Consider the following 18,498-nt stretch of genomic DNA (forward strand, 5'->3'; position numbering starts at 1 on the left):
AATAGGAAGATAGATTCTAGCAGCTTGAAGGGTAGCAGCTGCCCAGCTACTGGGCTGCCTAAGGCATATTAAAATTTAAAGGCTGTGTGTCTTTCATGCGGGAACACAAATGGTCTAAGGCGGGGAAGAAATCCCACACCAGATTTTTAATATTCATTTCTACAAGTCGGCACAAGTCCACTGAAGCAGGAAGCAGCAGCTGGAATACCACTGTTCTCTGATGCATTTCTCTCTATGAAGTCAGGACAAGTGCAGATCAGCGAAGAAAGCAAGGTGAACCAATGCCAGAGCGGCATCCACTGTCTGTTGCGTTATACTCTTTCCAAACATCACACGTCTTCACAAGCATCTGCTCAGCAAAATATCACATGCCCTTTCTCCAGGCTGCTTCCAGAAAAACATCACATGACACAACTGAGTCTCCAACGAAACCAAGAATCACCACTTCATGCTATGTAGCCCAGAGTGGCCTCCAGTTGAGGGCCTCCTGCCCTCATCTTTTTTTTTTTAAGATTCTTATTTATTTAATGAGTATGAGTACACTGTAGCTCTCTTCAGACACCAGAACCCATTACAGATGGTTGTGAGCCACCATGTGGTTGCTGGGAACTCAGGACCTCTGGAAGAGCAGTCAGTGCTCTTAACCGCTGAGCCATCGCTCTAGCCCTGCACTCACCTTGAAAATGCTGTGATTACAGGGGTGCACCACCATGCCTAGGATTTGGAGAGTTCTGAGCCGGAGAACAATATAAAAAGTGATTAGAAAGAACATTCGGGAAGTAGTCCCCTAGTATTTCAGAAGGAGCTGTGGTACAATCTAAACAATAAACAATGTTAGGCAGCAGTGCCACACACCTGCAATCCTAGCACTTGGGAGGTAGAGGCAGGAAGATGACACCATCAACCTGGGTACATTGGAAGCCATCTTGGGCTACACAGTAAGATCCTGTCTAAAAGAGAATCCTGATCAGGATCAAGAGGTGGCTCAGTGGTTAAGAGCACCGACTGCTCTTCCAGAGGTCCTGAGTTCAAGTCCCAGCAACCACATGGTGGCTCACAGCCATCTGTAATGGGATCCGATGCCCTCTTCTGGTGAGTCTGAGGACAGCGACAGCGACAGTGTGCTCACATAGTATAGGTAAACAAACAAACAAATCTTAAGAAAAGAAAGCAAGAAAGAACATGATGAAAATCTTGTTATATCTCTCTAAGGTATTATTATTATCGTATATGGCTGTAAGAAAGGGAGGGAGTTGTGTCGAGCAGGCAGATAAAGGGGAAAGAGCAGCAGGAGAGATGATGCTCAGGAGTTAAAAACTGGTGCTACTCTGTTGGGAGGCTCACGACTGCCAGCTCTAGTAAATCCAAAATCCTCCCCAGGCACTACACGCATGTGCACAGGCACACACATACACATAATTAAAAATAATAAAATATTGCAAAGGGCAGGAGAAGGCTGGAGGAAGAAGCCGGAGGAAGGAGGGAGGGATTTTATAAGACTATAGAAATACGAGCACGAGAGGATGGGAAGATAAATACGGAGAGGAACAGCTGCTTTAGGAGACATGGAGAGTGTGTCCTTTCATAGCCAGGAAGTGGGGCAGGTTCCCAAGTGTGCAGATAGAAACTGTGCTGGGGGGTTGGGGATTTAGCTCAGTGGTAGAGCGCTTGCCTAGCAAGCACAAGGCCCTGGGTTCGGTCCCCAGCTCCGGAAAAAAGAAAAGAAAAAAAAAAGAAACTGTGCTGGGCAGAAGCATGGAAAGTAATCTGTAGTAGAAGTCATCTGCAGTCTAAACGCAGGTCAGTCACTGGACACCTTTGTGTCTCCGTGAAGTAGGAAGCCAGATCATGCGCCAATAGTGATGGCACAAGGGGTTGGAAGCAAAAAAACAAAAACAAAAAAGTCAGTATTTTGGAACTTCCTGGTAGGAGCTCTCTATGTAGGTAAAGTCTGACCTGTCCTCCTCTCTCTCTCTCTCTCTCTCTCTCTCTCTCTCTCTCTCTCTCTCTCTCTCTCTCTCTCTCTCGTTTCTTTGAAAGGGGCTTTTATCTTACTCTGTAGCCTAGGCTCCTGGAACTCAGAATCTCACTAGCCAATGCTGACCTAGAGTGTCCATCCCGCCTTAGCTTTGCAGAGCCGCTGACCTATTGGGATGAACAGGGTCTCACTGTGTAGCTCTTAGCCTGAAATTGTGTAGACAAGGCTGGTTTGTAGTAGTTATCGTGCCTCTTTGTCCAAAATGCTGAGATCACAGGGGCGGGCCAGCACACCTGGCATATATACTTACTGATAAAGATTCTCATTGCTGTTTCAAATCCCTTCTAGGATGTTATATACTGGGTAAATGTGCAGTATATTGCTCCTTAGTCTTGAAAATCATGCCAAAGTAAATAAGGACCCAGAGATAAAGGATCATAAACCTGAACCGGTCCATCAGCTCAGTGCAACTTAGCCACCGCCACCTCTCTGAATCATATCAGCTCGGTGGGCATGCTCCTGCCTCAGATACTTTGTCTTGTCACATCCAATGCTGGAAAGATCTTTTCTCATTTATCTAAATGGCTTGTTTGCCTTTACAGCCCCCCCCCTCTCCTTTTCTGGGAGAGTGTTGGTTTATGAGACCCTCAAACTCCCCATGTACTTCGGGATGAACTTGAACTTGGAGTCCACCCTTCCATTACCTAACGTCTGGGATTACAGGCATGCACCAGTATCCTAACCTTCCTTCACTTCTTTAGGCTTATGATTAAACATCTCCGTAGTTAATTCTATCAAAAAGCTACTGGGGCTGTAGAGATGTCTTATTGGTTAAGAGCACGGGCTGCTCTTCTGTTAGGACCTGGGTTCAAGTCCCATCTGTCAACATGCTGGCTCATAACCGTCAGTAATTCTAGTTCCAGGAGCTCTGATATCCACTTCTGCCCTCCACAACAACCAGGTATGCACATGGGCACATACATACGAACATTCATACATACGTACGTACATACATATGTACATACATACATGCAAGCAAAACACTCATACATGGGGCTGGGGATTTAGCTCAGTGGTAGAGCGCTTGCCTAGGAAGCGCAAGGCCCTGGGTTCGGTCCCCAGCTCCGAAAAAAAAAGAACCAAAAAAAAAAAAAACAAAAAAAAACCCCACTCATTCATACACATAAAGATAGTGTTTTCTTTTTTTTTTTTTTTTGGTTTTTTTTTTTTCTCTTTTCTTTTTTTCGGAGCTGAGGACCAAACCCAGGGGGCATCTCCTTCTTGAAGTGGGGTGACCCCAACATGCTGGAACAATAAAGCTCCTCTTGCTTTTGCATTGTCTACCGCCTCTGTGAGTCTCATTCAAGGGTCTGGTAGAGGTCCGACTGGAACCTCACACTACCCAGAGCTGGATTGTTGGATGAAGCTCAGTTGGTAGAGTACGAGCACGAGGCCCTGGGCTTCCTGCCCAGGTATGAGATAATGTGCCTGAAACCTAAGCACTGAAGAGGTGGTTACAAGAGGATCAGAAAGTCAAAATCATCCTTAGCTCTTTATTGAGTTTGAGGCCAGTCTCAGCTACAGGAGACCATGCATCAGAAATAAACAGTCTGGAGAGATGGCCCGTCTGTTAAGAGCTGATACTGCTTTCCAGAGGACCTGAGTGTGTGTTCCAGCACAACACCAGGGGATCTGGTACCCACTTCTGGTCCCTGTAAGCACCTCCACACACGGTATATATACTCATTCATGAACATGAGTAAAAATAAATTTTTCCCCTTTTGTTTTGTTTTTCAAGGTAGGGTTTCTCTGCATAGTCCTGGTTGTTCTGGGACTCACTATGTAGACTAGGCTTGCTTCAAACTCAGAGATCTGCCTGCCTCTGCCTCCCTGTAGAGAAGTTTTAATCCAGCAACATGGCTGCTCTGGCAAGGGATCACATCCAAAGACTTTCTAGGTATGTGTGATCCAGCTGGAATGACAGACACACCTTTAATCCTTCTGGGTGGAATATAGAAACACCTTTACCTCACACCTGTGGAGGTAAAGTTTGGAGAAACAGCAGTGTTTGGAAGTGATGTGTGATTGGTGGAGGGCAGTTCAGTGAGTGCAGTTGGGTTGAGTTCAGGCAATGCAGTGGAGTGCAGTGCAGTTCAATTCAGTGCAGTCTGAATGCAGTGAGTTCAGTTGAATGCAGTTGAGTTCATGCAGTCCTGTTCGGTCATCTGTGAGTCAGTGCAGTGAGTACAGTGCAGGTCAGCAGAGGCAGTTGAAGCCAGAGAATAAGAAAGGGACAGAAGATTAGAACAAACTGCCAGAGTAACTTTGAGGCCAAGCAGAGTAATTCAGTGAGACGCTTAGAGAAGCCAGATTGAATCAGTCAGCCTGGAGAGGAGTTTGTGTCAGAACAGCTGAGCTGAACCAGCCAACCAGAGTTCAGAAAGAACTGGAAGGAGTGTGTTTATTCATCAGTAAGCCTTCAAGATGACAATTACAGGGTTGGGGATTTAGCTCAGTGGTAGAGCACTTGTCTAGCAAACACAAGGCCCTGAGTTCGGTCCTCAGCTCTGAAAAAAAAAAAAAAGATGAAAATTACATTAGGTGAATAAAAGTTATTTTTATAGTCCCCAAGTGCTGGGATAAAGGTGTGTGCCACCACCACCCAACTTTTTTCTTTTTAAAAAGGATTTTATTTTGCTTGGCAGTGGTGATGCCACTTGGGAGGTAGAGACCAGTCTGGTCTACAGAGCAGGTTCCAAGATAACCAGAGATATGGAGAGAAGGGGCTGTTGCGGGGGAAAGGCATTATGAAACTTATCAAGGAGTCAGATGTTTAGTTTGTTTTATGAATTACCCCACTAAAGGTCATATGGTTCATTGATGCCAGCTAGTGAGGGTTTGTGGTTACTTTTGATATTTGCCACAACAGGAAGCTCAGATTCTCTCTTTTTTTTAAAGTTATTTATTTTACGTATATGAGTACACTGTAGCTATCTTCAAACACACCCGATCTCATTGAAGATGGTTGTGAGCCACCATGTGGTTGCTGGGAATTGAACTCAGGACCTCTGGAGGAGCAGTCAGAGCTCTTAACTGCTGAGCCGTCTCTCCAGCCCTCAGATTCTCTTAATGTGGACTCCACGGGAAATTTGGGTTTATTTCCTGATATCACAGAGTACAAAAGCCTATCAGGCTCATTATTTAACACTATTGTTTAGCTTACTTTTTTTTTTTTTGGAGCTGGGGACCAAACCCAGGGCCTTGCACTTGCTAGGCAAGCACTCTACCGCTGAGCTAAATCCTCAACCCCTAGCTTATTTTTTTAAAATTGTTTAATCTTCATAATGGGTGTGACTTTGAGTTTTATGGTAATATTATTACTCTGGGAGAGAGTGCAAGATACAGCTTTTCTGGTTACAGACTAAGGAACACAGTATTTTGGGAGAATGATTTTGTCTTTGTTTTTTGTTTGTTTGTTTGTTTGTTTGTTTCTGGAACTGGGGACCAAACCCAGGGCCTTGCGCTTGCTAGGCAAGCGCTCTACCACTGAGCTAAATCCCCAACCCCTTTGTCTTTGTTTTTTTTTTTTTGTTTTTTTTTTTTTTTGGTTCTTTTTTTCGGAGCTGGGGACCGAACCCAGGGCCTTGCGCTTCCTAGGTAAGCGCTCTACCACTGAGCTAAATCCCCAGCCCCTTGTCTTTGTTTTTTTTAAAAATGTGATTAGGCTCTGGGAACCTCACAGAGTCATACTGATCAGACTTGATAGAGGTAGACCGCCTGAAAAACTAGATTCAAGAGAATCGAACAAAAAGATATCTCGATTCTAAACTTTTGTCTTGAGAGTTGTATTTTGCGGAGTGTGCCTACTTGGATTCCTGGTCTCAAGGACTTTCAGCTGGGTCCAGTCAGGACACATCTGGCTACAGCATTTGCTTCATTCTTCCTACCCTCTACCCACAAGATTATCTCAACGCCCAGGCACAGCCTGAAGTTATGGAGGAGTTTTAGCCCCAATTCCCTGGACTTTTGGGGGGCTGAAAGTGGTTATTCTAAGGTTGTTTTTATGAGGAATTTAGAAATGGTTGTAATTTAACAGGGAGGAATTAGCTAGATTGTGTTATACAGTCATAATCTCATTTGGTAGCTAGGCTGAGATCATGTCTTTGCTTTGGTATAGAATTTGTCTTGCCTCTAGCACAGGCATATAGTGTGCTCCAATATGGCTGCCTCCATGGATCTGGAGTTGAAGAAGGCCTTCACAGAGCTTCAAGCCAAAGTTATTGATACTCAGCAGAAGGTGAAACTTGCAGACATACAAATTGAACAGCTAAACAGGGTGAAAAAGCACGCACACCTTACGGACACGGGTAGATGAGACTAACATGTATGAAGGTGTAGGGAGAATGTTTATTCTACAGTCCAAGGAAGTAATTCACAACCAGCTGTTAGAAAAACAGAAAATTGCAGAAGAAAAAATTAAAGAGCTGGAGCAGAAAAAGTCCTACATGGAGCGGAGTGTTAAGGAAGCTGAGGACAACATCGGAGAGATGCTGATGGCTCTAAGGGCACAGTAGGAGCTGCTGGGAAAGTTATTCCCTACCGATCCCTCTCATCCTGCCAAGGCAGGGGCTGTGCAGGACACTGCCGTCCCTCTGCCCTGTGGCCCCATCTCTCCGTCACCTTGAGCCCCTTCAGGTCCCAACTGAATGTCTGCCAACACTGCCCAGGACACTCTTCTTTCCTGGGGCAAGCCAGGAGCTCTCAATAAAGGGAAGACTGGAGGGCATAGGGAGAAAGCTGCCCAAGCCTATCACTAGGCATGTGGGTTAGACCAGGTTAGACCAATAAAAAGCTATGTCTCAAAAAAAAAAAAGAATTTATTTGTCAAAAGGTTTAAAAGTGTGGGTTGGGGATTTAACTCAGCGGTAGAGCGCTTGCCTAGCGAGCACAAGGCCCTGGGTTCGGTCCCTAGCTCCGGAAAAAAAAAAAGGTTTAAAAGTACAAGGTCTAAGCCAGTCCTTCTATTGATGTCATTGCACACTTCTGAGTTGATTACACCTGTGAGTTCAGGGCAGATAGCAAAGTCATGGCTCTGAGTTTGTAAGAGGACTTTCATGATATTATTAAGATATAAAGACAGGGCTGGAGAGATGGCTCAGTGGTTAAGAGCACCGACTGCTCTTCCTGAGGTCCTGAGTTCAAATCCCAGCAACCGGTGGCTCACAACCATCTGTAATGAGATCTGATGCCCTCTTCTGGTGTGTCTGAAGGCAGCTACAGTGTACTCATACAATAAAATAAAATCTTAAAAAATAAATTTAAAAAAAAAAAGATATAAAGACAACAGTACAGATTACCTTATATAGATAGATGGTTTTCAAAAACGTCAGAAATCCACAAAATTTGAGATTTAAAGTTATTTATCTTTTGTTGAGACATATCTGCCCCTAACAGTTCCCCTTTGGTGGATTTAATGAAGAATTTGAACATCTCTACCTCCAGGTAAGGCAATACTTTGTGGCTAGGCAGCCACTGGACAAAACTACCTGTTTCATCTGCAGACTAATACTGTCCAGAAAAGGACAAATTATGCAGAATAGTTGACTGATAAACCCTGCCAAGACAGGGTGATCAGCCCTTCAACATCTGCATTTCTTTTTTTTTTTTTTTTTTCTTTTCTTTTTTTCCGGAGCTGGGGATTGAACCTAGGGCCTTGAGCTTGCTAGGCAAGTGCTCTACCGCTGAGCTAAATCCCCAACCCCTTAACATCTGCATTTCTAGAGTCTATCTGTTGATGTGGGGCCAGAAGGCTGAAGACTTGTACTCACATGCTGCTAACAGGGGACTTGCTACTGGAGATTTGTCTCTACAACCCTTCGGTTCTGAAAGCTGTGTTAGGCTTCCTATGTGTATAGATATTTGGTCATTCTCATATTTCTGACATAGTTGAAGACTGGTAGTCTCATAGACAACCCAAGCTGTTTAACATTGAAAAAGATAATAAATTTAAAAGGGTGGTTTTTCAGGTGGCATATGATCTCAAACCAGGATATAAGTCAGATATAGAATTAAAGTCTTTTAGGATAGATGACAAGGTGCTTTAGTTAATGGACGAAATTGATGGACCGGGTGTTGAGTGTACTGTATGTTTTATAAATTGTAGAATGGTAGTAACTGTACTCAATTTATATATAAGGGAAAAGGCCTTTTAACTGGACAAAAAGGGGGAAATGTTGTGGTTTACCTTGGAGTTATCTGTATTTTTTTTTTTTTTTTTGGTTCTTTTTTTCCGGAGCTGGGGACCGAACCCCGGGCCTTGCGCTTCCTAGGTAAGCGCTCTACCACTGAGCTAAATCCCCAGCCCCCGAGTTATCTGTATTTTGATGCTAATTCCACTGCCCCAAGGACAGCTGCCTAGTTCCGTAATCAAGTGACTTCACCAGAACCTTCTCTTCATTGAATTTGTAAAATACAGATGAGGGCAAATACAGGATAAAAGGAGGCCTGTCATTGGAGGAGAAGGAATGGGTGGGAGAAAATGTTTAAGGGAAAAGGAAGAGAGGGGAGGGGAGAGAGAGAGAGAGAGAGAAAGAGAGAGAGAGAGAGAAAGAGAGAGAGAGAGAGAGAGAGAGAGAGAGAGAGAGAGAGAGAGAGGTTAAGACTCCAGGTTGTGTTGGGGATTTAGCTCAGTGGTAGAGCGCTTGCCTAGCAAGCGCAAGGCCCTGGGTTCGGTCCTCAGCTCCAAAAAAAAGAAAAAAGAAAAAGAGAAAAAAAAAAAGATTCCAGGTTGTACCTTTACAGGTTGTTACGAATGTTCTTAAGGGATGGATAAGTACAGGGCTTTGTATGTTTAGGTGGGCAATTATATCTTATCAGTTGGATCTGAGGTTATTGTGTTGTGTGTTCTTTCATGTGTAGATTTAAGTGTAAGGGAGTGTGGGGTGGTTGGTCTGGGTGGCCATGGAGTTGGGATGTGTTTCTGCCAAGATATCTAGCAGACTATCTTGGGGCACTGCGGTGCTGGACCTAGAAAAAAGACTGTTTTATTTTTTATTATAATTTTACAACAACAAGGTTCTATGTCTGGTAACCACACTGGGTCTCAAAACCATCTGTAACTCCAGTTCCAGGAAACCTGGTGACCTCTTCTGGGTTCCATCGACACTGTATCCATGTAGTACACACACATATATGAGCAGGCAAATCATCTGTGCCACATAAAATAAATTTAAAAGTACTGAACATTTATATTCCAGTCCTTTCTTTATATTCCTACTGGTCCAGTCTACTTTAATAAGACTCATTAGTTTAACTAATTTATGGTGGTTAAAGAAACTTTTTCCTTCCAAGACAGGGTTTTGTTGTTTTTTGTTTTGTAGCCCTGGCTATTCTGGAACTCACTCTGTAGACCAGGCTGTCCTTGAACTCATAACAACTCATCTACCTTTGCCTCCTGAGTGCTGGAACTAAAGGTGTGTTAGCGAGAAACTCCACTTTATACAAGGCATCCTTCTTTGTAGCCACTGTTTGTTCCATCTCTAACTCCAGTCCCTGGAACTCAGGTTCAGTGATGCCCCACCCAAAAATGCTCAGCATCACCACCTTGTAAGTTATTTTGGCTTTTCTATGCCCATTCTAGTTCCTAAATAAAGACACTGAGACTTACATTTACTGTAAGCTTCGGCAGTAAAGCTGGGCAGATACTGAGCTATTCTAACCCAAGTATGCTGGCCTGGCTCCTTCCCAGTTATTACCTGCCCTCTTAGTCTTGCCCTTGGCTGCTCCCGCTCCACTGGTGTCTCCATGTCATGTAGAGCCATGCACCAACCATGTGGCAGAAGTAGACTAGTACAAACAGGTTAAATAAGTTGCAAGCTAGTGGAGGAACAAGCTTGGCTTAAGGCCTAGGCATTTATTAATAAATAATAAGCTGAGGGCTGGAGAGATGGCTCACCGACTGCTCTTCCAGAGGTCCTGAGTTCAATTCCCAGCAACCACATGGTGGCTCACATCCATCTGTAATGGGATCTGATGTCACTTCTGGTTCACAGCTACAGTGAACTCAATACATAAAATAAATAAATCTTAAAAAAAAATAAGCTGAGGCCTGGGGTTTGGGTGGAAAATCTTGTGGCTACACCACCCACCTGTTAGGACTAAGTGCTTTTTTTGTCTCTGTAACTTGCTTACACAGATACCCAAAGATTGTTTTTGACTGATTGATTGATTGATTGAATTATTTTGAGACAGGCTTTTTCTGTGTTACCCTGTAGACGAGAGCTCATAGAAATCCACTTGCTTCTGCCCCCTATGTGCTGGGATTAGTGGCATGTGCCACCACTGCCTGGCCAAAGATTGTTTTGAATTACCCTAACCACTTAACCAGTTCTTACTTGCTTGCATAGACATTAAAGGTCTTCTTGTGGTTTTCCCTTTAAAATCCCTTCCCCATACCCCTCCTTTACGACATGTCTGAGACTGAGCTTTAAGCTGTTACCCTGCTGGGAGCTAATCAATAAATCCTTTGATTATAGTTGAATCAAGTCTTCCCCAGGGGTCATGAACTCTGTAACACATTAAATGGGCGTACCCTCACCCCAGATAGTAAGAGTAAACTTTGGGAGCCAGCAAGATGGCTTGACAGAGAAGGGTTGGATCAGGCCTGACGAACACACACGGTAGATGAATGTAACAGAAACATTTAAAGGGGAGGGGCAGAAAGATGACTAAGCCCCGTTCTCAGCATCCGTATGGTGGTTAATAACTATCCATAAGTCCAGTTCCAGGAGATGCCTCTCTTCAGACCTCTGTACACACATGGCTCACAAACATATGCAGGCAAAACACTCATACACAGAAATATTTTAAATGGTAAAAAAAAAAAGTGTCTTGGAGGGCCAGCTGTGGTGGACTCATGCTCACTCAGATGTGAACCACCACTTAGTCCTGTGTCACATAAGCTTGGTCATGTCTGTGGCATTGAGGCCTTTAGGAATTTGGGAGCACTAGGAACCAGCTTGACTAGCAGAAGTGGCTAACTCCTGGAGAAAGCAGGCACTATTGGTTCCAACTACTCAAGAAGCTTAGCTTTGTTATTGTGAGAGGGTCTCACGCACTTCAGGCTGGCTGGTCTTGAACAGTGTGGCTGAGGATAACCTTGAAATGACAACCTCCACCTCCCAAGTGTTGAATTACAGGTGTGCACCACACTTGGATCACGCCACATGCACCAACCTCCCAAGTGTTGGATTACAGGTGGGTACCACACGTGGATCACGCCACATGCACCAAGTGTGCTGGTTAGTTTTATGTCAACCTGACACAAGCTGGAGTCACTGGGAAGAGGGAACTTCACTGGAGAAAACGCCCCCACCAGATTGGCCTGCAGTGCATTGTTTGAAGTTGAAGGTTGATGCAGGAAGGACCCTGGGCTGGATGGAGGTCCTGGGAGCTGTAAGCAAGAAGGGTTGAGCGAGCCTCAGGGAGCAGGTCAGTAAACACAACTCCTCCAGTCTCTGCTTTCTACCCTCACTTTCCTAATGGACTGGGAACTGAGAGTTCTTTTGATGAAATAAACTCTTTCCTCCCCAGATCCCTGTTGGGCAGTGTTTTGTCACAGCAAAAGGATCCCTGAGACACTAGGCAAACACTCCTAACTGAAGTATAGCCCCACCCTCCAGCTAACTTGAACTACTGACTCTCAGCTCCAGAGGGCTAGGATTACAGCTGTGTGCAGTCATACCCAGCTCCTGGCCTTAATGAGAGAAGCCTGTTATGTGTCTCTGACACCTTGAGTTCCACCATACCTTCCTGACCACGAGGGGACTACACTTTCTGCAACTGTGGATCAAAATAAGCCCTTCTTCCCTGTTTCTGTTAATTTGCTCAGGAAGGTTGGAGAAAATTACATAACATACAGGAGGCCCTAAATTCAATCCCCAGCACTACATAAAATGTTTACAGAAAAAAAAGAGAAAGAAAAGAAAGCTAGGACTGAAGACATGGCTCAGTAATTCAAAGAGCAGTTAAGAGTTCCTTCAGAGGACACCCAGGTTTGTTACAGCTCAAGACCTTTCGTGAGTCCAGTTCCAGGGCACCCGACATCCTCTTCTGGATTCTATGGGCACCGTAGACACAGGGCGTATAATAAAACAATTTAGAAACAAGGTAAATGTGCAATGACACATCTGCATGATGTGTCTGAAGATAGTGATTAATACTATATCATACACACTAGTTCTGGACTACACAAGGAGGAAACTTAGGGCATATGCAAAGGCAGCCCAGGACCTCAAGACTCCAGCCTAAACACCAGCCTAAAGTGAGCCAAAGGCCCCATCTGCCTTGAACACTTAGTGTGGTCACCTCAGAAGCAAATTAGATAGGATTCTAGGCTACAGCAAGACCTTCCTCAACAAGGTTCATTAAAAAGCAACAAACAAGGGGTTGGGGATTTAGCTCAGTGGTAGAGTGCTTGCCTAGGAAGCGCAAGGCCCTGGGTTCGGTCCTCAGCTCCGAAGGAAAAAAAAAAAAAGCAACAAACAAAACCTGGTGGAAAGGCTAACACTTGTACCAGGTTAAGCAGATGGGCTTTGACATTCATCTCAAGGGAGCTAGAGATTGCTCCCTTGAGATTGCACACACTGTTTACAGAGGACCCAGCTAGAACTATCAGCTCCATCGGATCCAACATCTCTAGCCTCTGCAGGTAGCATCCACACATTTTTAACACAGAACTTGAAAGCTAGCCTGGAGTCTTGTTCTATAGCTTGTGACTTTCCCTTAAGACTATAACTTAAGTTGGGTGTTAGATGCCTGACTAGAGGTGGCTGACTATTCCAAACAAGTAATGAATGAGACAGAGCCTGAAGCCGTTCTGCAGCTCAGGCTGCCCTTGAACTCCCAAATGCTCATAACAAGTATGACAGCTTTGGATTCTCAAGGCCAAAGATTTTGCAAAACCATTTTTAGACTTTTTGATCCCCTGGAATTGGGCGTTAATAGTTGTGATTAGAAGAACCATCTACATAAAGGCACCACAGGTGTGCCTAGTGACCTTCCAGGTCACAGACACTGGAGCCCTTGAAGCAGGGTTGGGAATGGATGCAAGCCACCATGTGGGTACTCAGACTGAGGGTAAAAGTGCTTGCTACCAAGGCTGACCCAGACCCATAGTGAAAGGGCAAGCTCACCCCTGCAACTTGTCCTCCATGCCACCTCATGTGCTGAGCTGGCCCTTGTCCATCAGAAAGAACTTATTTCCCAAGAGGTAAAGGTCTTAAAAGATGTGGGGGTAGGGGTTGGGGATTTAGCTCAGTGGTAGAGCGCTTGCCTAGGAAGCACAAGGCCCTGGGTTCGGTCCCCAGCTCCGAAAAAAAAAGAAAAAAGAACCAATAAAAAAAAAAAAAGTGGGGGTTCGCACGACTCTAGCAATAAAACTACCAAGGCTGGGAGACCTTACTTTACACTCAGAAACCCAGGAGCTCACAGTGAACACACTCCTGACCTTGTCACTAATGCAGACTCGGGTCTAGAATTCTCTGAGCTCAGAATTTCTATCAACCTGTCAACAGCTTTGCCTTCAATTTGGACTAAAGAATGCCTAGGATCTTACTGTCCTTTTCTTGCTGCTGTGTTCTCTGGATAAACATTTACAAACCTTTCAGCCCAAGGTACCAACAGGCTCAGCTCTCAGGCAATGTTAAATGGTCAGCTTAGCCAGAGATGCTCAACACCCATATTTTGGGCACTAAGGCAGAAGGATCGGAGCTCAAAGCTAGTAAGACATGAAGGCACAAGACAATACCTCAGAACAAGAAATTGGCTGATAACTTTAATATTCTATGATCAAATAGTCTATAGGGATGGGGGCCAGTGAGGGCCCCACACTAGAAAAAGCAATACAGAAACCAAGGTAAGGACATTCCATGAATATAGAAGCTTTGGCTTACAATCTGACAAGGATCCAGTTGATCCCTCAGAACGCCCTCAAAGAAAAAAAACCCCAACCACCCCAGCCTGTTGACTGTGGAACTCGCTGCTGGCTAGCCTGCAGAGAATGCCTTAAAAAACAAGGCGTGGGGTTGGGGATTTAGCTCAGCGGTAGAAGGCCCTGGGTTCAGTCCCCAGCTCCGAAAAAAAGGAAAAAAACAAAACAAAACAAAGGCGTACAGAGCCTAAAACACCAAGTTCTGCACAATGGCTTCCAAAGTGCAAGAGACTCGACATAGACACACTCAAATGCCACATAAAGTATAACTTCAGTTTTATTTTTCCATGGTATTTTTCTTTCTGTCTTCATGAAATCACCTCTTTACATGGGCTTTGGTGGAGGTCGTGGTGCAGCGCCCTGAAAAACAAAGAGATGAGCTAAATTAAAAAGATTCAAGTAGTCCCCAGCTCCGAAAAAAAGAACAAAAAAAAAAAAAAAAAAAAAGATTCAAGTATTCTGCTGTGGTGATCGACCTAATTCCAGCACCCTAGAGGCAGAAGAATCTTGAGTCATGGGTCAACTAAGGCCAGTGACACCTCATAAAAACCTAAACCCAAACCCACCCCCCCTCGTAGTTCATGGTAGAGCCCGTATCAGTTATCAAGACGAGGACCCAACCACCGACCTCCTATCACTAATGGTGGTTTCAGGCTATAAAATGAATTTACAGACAACATGCTATTCACTGAAAACAGCCTAGCTCTTCCTCCGAGAAAAGCAAATATTTTAAAATTGAAATGTAGGTCACATCTGCCATACCAGGCTAAAACCTTAATGGATGCTTCTCTGGGTCAAGTTAAAATAATTTACTTACAGCAGGTCTGAATCGTGGTGGGGGTGTTCGGTCCTTCCGGGCCTCACGAGATCGATTCCTGACAACCTTGCTATGAATGGCACAGCTCACGCAGTAGTGCAGCTTGACATAGAGCTTGGGAAGCACGTAAGCTGAGAAATGAAGACACAGTTTAGATTCTTCTTCTATTGGTCAGAACTACTCTAACCTCTAAGCATGTACAATTTTACCCATAAATACGCAATGCAAAGCAAACAGGGACGCCAAGATCACACCCAACGTACACTAAGAGTTCAACTCCTGGGGTACAGGTTGCCACTCAAAAGGTTAAGGGATACTCAAAACAAGAGTGGGCCACACAGTATGAGAATAACTCTCGTTGGGGAGGAGTCTAACTCTGCTGGAAGGTTCCACGGCTTCCATTCTTGTTATTTAAAGGGGGGGTCAGTCAGGGGCTGTGATGCACGCCTTTAATCCCAGCACTGGAAGCAGTTCTCTTGAGTTCAGGGTCTACACAGTGAGTTCCAGGACAGTAAAAAAACAAGTCATAAACTGTCCGCACCACACACTTCCTCAGTCCCTACACAATTCACGGCTGTGGCTCACTTACCGTCGAAGACGCTTGCTTCAGATATGTCCCTGACTGCAGCGGCTTCTACAATGTTCCGAATGACAAACTTCTTAATGGCCTTATCCTTGGGCACGCACCGGGCGCAGTTCGTGCAGCGAATTGGTTGCACATGGCCGCGGCCCTTTTTGGCACGACCGTTGTTTCTCCTTTTTTTGGTCTGTGAATAAAAAGACGCTATTAGAAAGGGGGTGAGACTTCAGCCCTTTCTGGCCGGCCACAGCCCCGTCACCCGTAGAAGTCCCCGGGCACGTCAAGTCCGGGCTGGACGGACACTCTGTCACTTCCTCCTCCAAGGCTTTGACTCTCATGTCCCTACGATCCAAGAACCCACTTCTAACCCAGTCCTCAGGCCCGCGCGCTCACCACGCGGCGACACTCACCATATTGGAGCCAAGACTCGAAAGAGGACCCGGCGGCTCTCCCGACACTCTTATATAGTACGAGATTCCTACGCTCACGCCGGAAAAAAAAAAAACCAAAAAACCTCAGAGACGTGTGATTCTATTTTCTCTCTAGCAACTATTGTACGCGAATTTACCTAATTATTTAGCGTTTCCGATGAAAGGTAGAGTTGTGATAAGTCCCTAGAAATTGTGACGCAAAGTACCAATGGGACTATTTACCGGCGGAAGACTAAAATGTTATACGCTACGAACCAGGAAGTGAATCTAGGCTCTATAACATCCGGTTTACGTAACCTCCGGAGCGGAAGTTATCCAGAATTCGGATGCACACTCCCTATTTAGGAGACCAAAAGAAATGCATTGTGGGAATTGTAGTATGACTTGGAGAGGTCTCTCTATCCCGGAGTAGACGGACTAAAGGCGGCGCTACACCACCGTAAGATGCCATGATTAATTTCTTAGAAATGTGTATTCTAGGTGTAGGAATTAGAAGACCTGGGAGAAACAAACCATTTTGTAAACTCATCTTTCCAAATAAAAGCTTCAAATGAGACAAATGTTTTGTTGATGGGGCTATTTGGGGTTTTGTTTGAACCATCTTTTAAACTTTTTCTGAGGAAGGGTTTCTCTCATGGAACTTGCTCAAACACAGATCTACCTGCCACTGCCTCGCGAGTGCTGGGATTAGGCCACCACGCTGGGCTTGAACCACCTTTTTATTTCTAGATCCTATTAACACAGGTGAGGCACTTTTCACTTCATTTTGAAACACAGTCATGTAGTCCAAGCTGACCTGGAACTCATTTGGTAGCCAAATGTAACCTTGAATTTCTTCTTCTTCTTCTTTTTTTTTTTTTTAAAGATTTATTTATTTTATATATGAGAGTACACTGTCTCGGTCTTCAGACACACATCGGGTCCCATTACAATTGTTGCTGGGAATTGAACTCAGGACCTCTGGAAGAACAGTCAGTGCTCTTCCCGCTGAGCCATCTCTCCAGTCCAAATTTCTTACTTCTTGAGTCTACCTCCCAAGTGCTGGAATTCCAGGCAACCCAGAGTTATCCTGCTCGGGTTAAACGTGCTAATCCTACAGACCAGAGGACTGGATTTCTATCTCCAGAACTCATATAAAACTTTGTTGGCTGGGCGGCACACATCTGTAATCCTAGACTGCTATGTGAGATGAGATGAAAGGCTGAGACAGGAAGCTCACAGGAAAGCTTGTCTAGGAGCTCGGTGGTAGAAACAACACAAGACTGTATCTCGCCAAGGTGGATGACTGGAACTGGGTTTTGAAAGTTGCTGTCTGACGTCACACACTTGCTGTGGCACACACACAATTTTTTTGCTGTTTTTATTTTGCATATATGTGTGTTTTCCCCAAAGGTGTGTACACACACCACACGCATGCCTGGTGCTCAGAAAGATCAGAGGAGCTCATCCACACTAGAATCAGAGTTACAGAGGTTGCCAACCGCCTTGTGGGTGCTCGGAATGGTACCTGAGTCCTCTGCAAGACAAACAATGGTTCAAACCTCTCAGCCATCTCTCCAGTCTTGAGTGAGACTTGATGAAGCTGAGAAGCTTCTGCATGGCTAAAACAACAACCAACCAGGTAAAGAGGAAGCCCACAGGATGGGACAGAATCCTTTCCAGCTGTAACTCCTGACAGGGGTTTAATATCAAGAATATACAAAGAACTTGTAAAACAAGGAGTCCAAATAAACAATGACCCATAGGAAAAACGGGCCTAGAACCTGAATAGAGACTTCTCAAAAGAAGAAAAAAAAAGAAAAGTCTGAGTTTTGTTTTGTTAGTTTCTTTCAAGACAGGGTTTTTCTATGTAGTCCTGAATCTCCTGGAACTTGTTCTGTAGACCAAGCTGCTCTGGAACTTAGAGATCTGCCTGCCTCTGCCTCCCAAGTGGGCGGAGAAATATCTTTTTTTAAAGACTAATTTATTATCATATTTATATGAATACAATGTATCTGTCTTCAGATACACCAGAAGAGGGCACCAGATCCCATTACAGATGGTTGTGAGCCACCATGTGGTTGCTGGGAATTGAACTCAGGACCTCTGGAAGAGCAGTCAGTGCTCTTAACCGCTGAGCCACCTCTCCAGCCCAAGAAATACCTTAAAAGAAAAAAATTCATCTCTAGCAATTAGGGAATTGAAAAATCAAAGAAAAATCAAAACACCTCTGCAATTTTTTTCATCTTACTCCAGCTAAAATGGCAAAGATTAATGGGACAACTGACAGGAAATGGCAGAGAAGGGGCAGAGGATTCATTCCCTGTGGGTGGGATAGCAATCTGGTACAGCCACTGTGGAGATAAATCTATCACACGACCCAGCCATACCTCTCCTCTCCCCTACTCTGCAGATCTGTGCACACTCACTGCTGCTCTAGTCACAGTAGCCAGGAAACGGAACAACCTAAATGTCCTACAACTGACAAATGAATAATGAAAATGTGGCTCATATACACTATGGAAAGCTGTTCAGCTGTAAACACACACACACACACACACACACACATGCTCACTCTGACACACACACACTTTCACATACACACACACTCACACGTACATGCTCACTCTCACACACACTTTCACATACACACACTCACACGTACATGCTCACTCTCTCACACACATATTTTCACACACACACTTTCTTTCACATACACATACT

General features: G+C 44.6%; 1 protein-coding gene and 1 pseudogene across 1 annotated transcript; one reads left to right on the top strand and one right to left on the bottom strand.

Moving 5' to 3' along the window:
• Positions 1–6,193: 6,193 nt before the first annotated feature.
• Pfdn1-ps1 (prefoldin subunit 1, pseudogene 1) lies at positions 6,194–6,552 on the top strand (annotated as a pseudogene).
• A 7,675-nt stretch (positions 6,553–14,227) lies between these two features.
• On the bottom strand, positions 14,228–15,800 carry Rps26 (ribosomal protein S26). Its single transcript, NM_013224.1, has 4 exons — positions 15,775–15,800; positions 15,374–15,551; positions 14,785–14,915; positions 14,228–14,327 (listed from the first exon to the last, which is right to left on the bottom strand). The coding sequence occupies exons 1-4, from the start codon at positions 15,775–15,777 to the stop codon at positions 14,292–14,294; spliced, it is 348 nt and encodes a 115-aa protein (NP_037356.1). The 5' UTR covers positions 15,778–15,800; the 3' UTR covers positions 14,228–14,291.
• Positions 15,801–18,498: the final 2,698 nt, after the last annotated feature.

Source organism: Rattus norvegicus, chromosome 7 (assembly GCF_021556685.1).
Source record: "Rattus norvegicus strain SHRSP/BbbUtx chromosome 7, alternate assembly SHRSP_T2T, whole genome shotgun sequence".
Classification (NCBI taxonomy): Eukaryota; Metazoa; Chordata; class Mammalia; order Rodentia; family Muridae; genus Rattus; species Rattus norvegicus.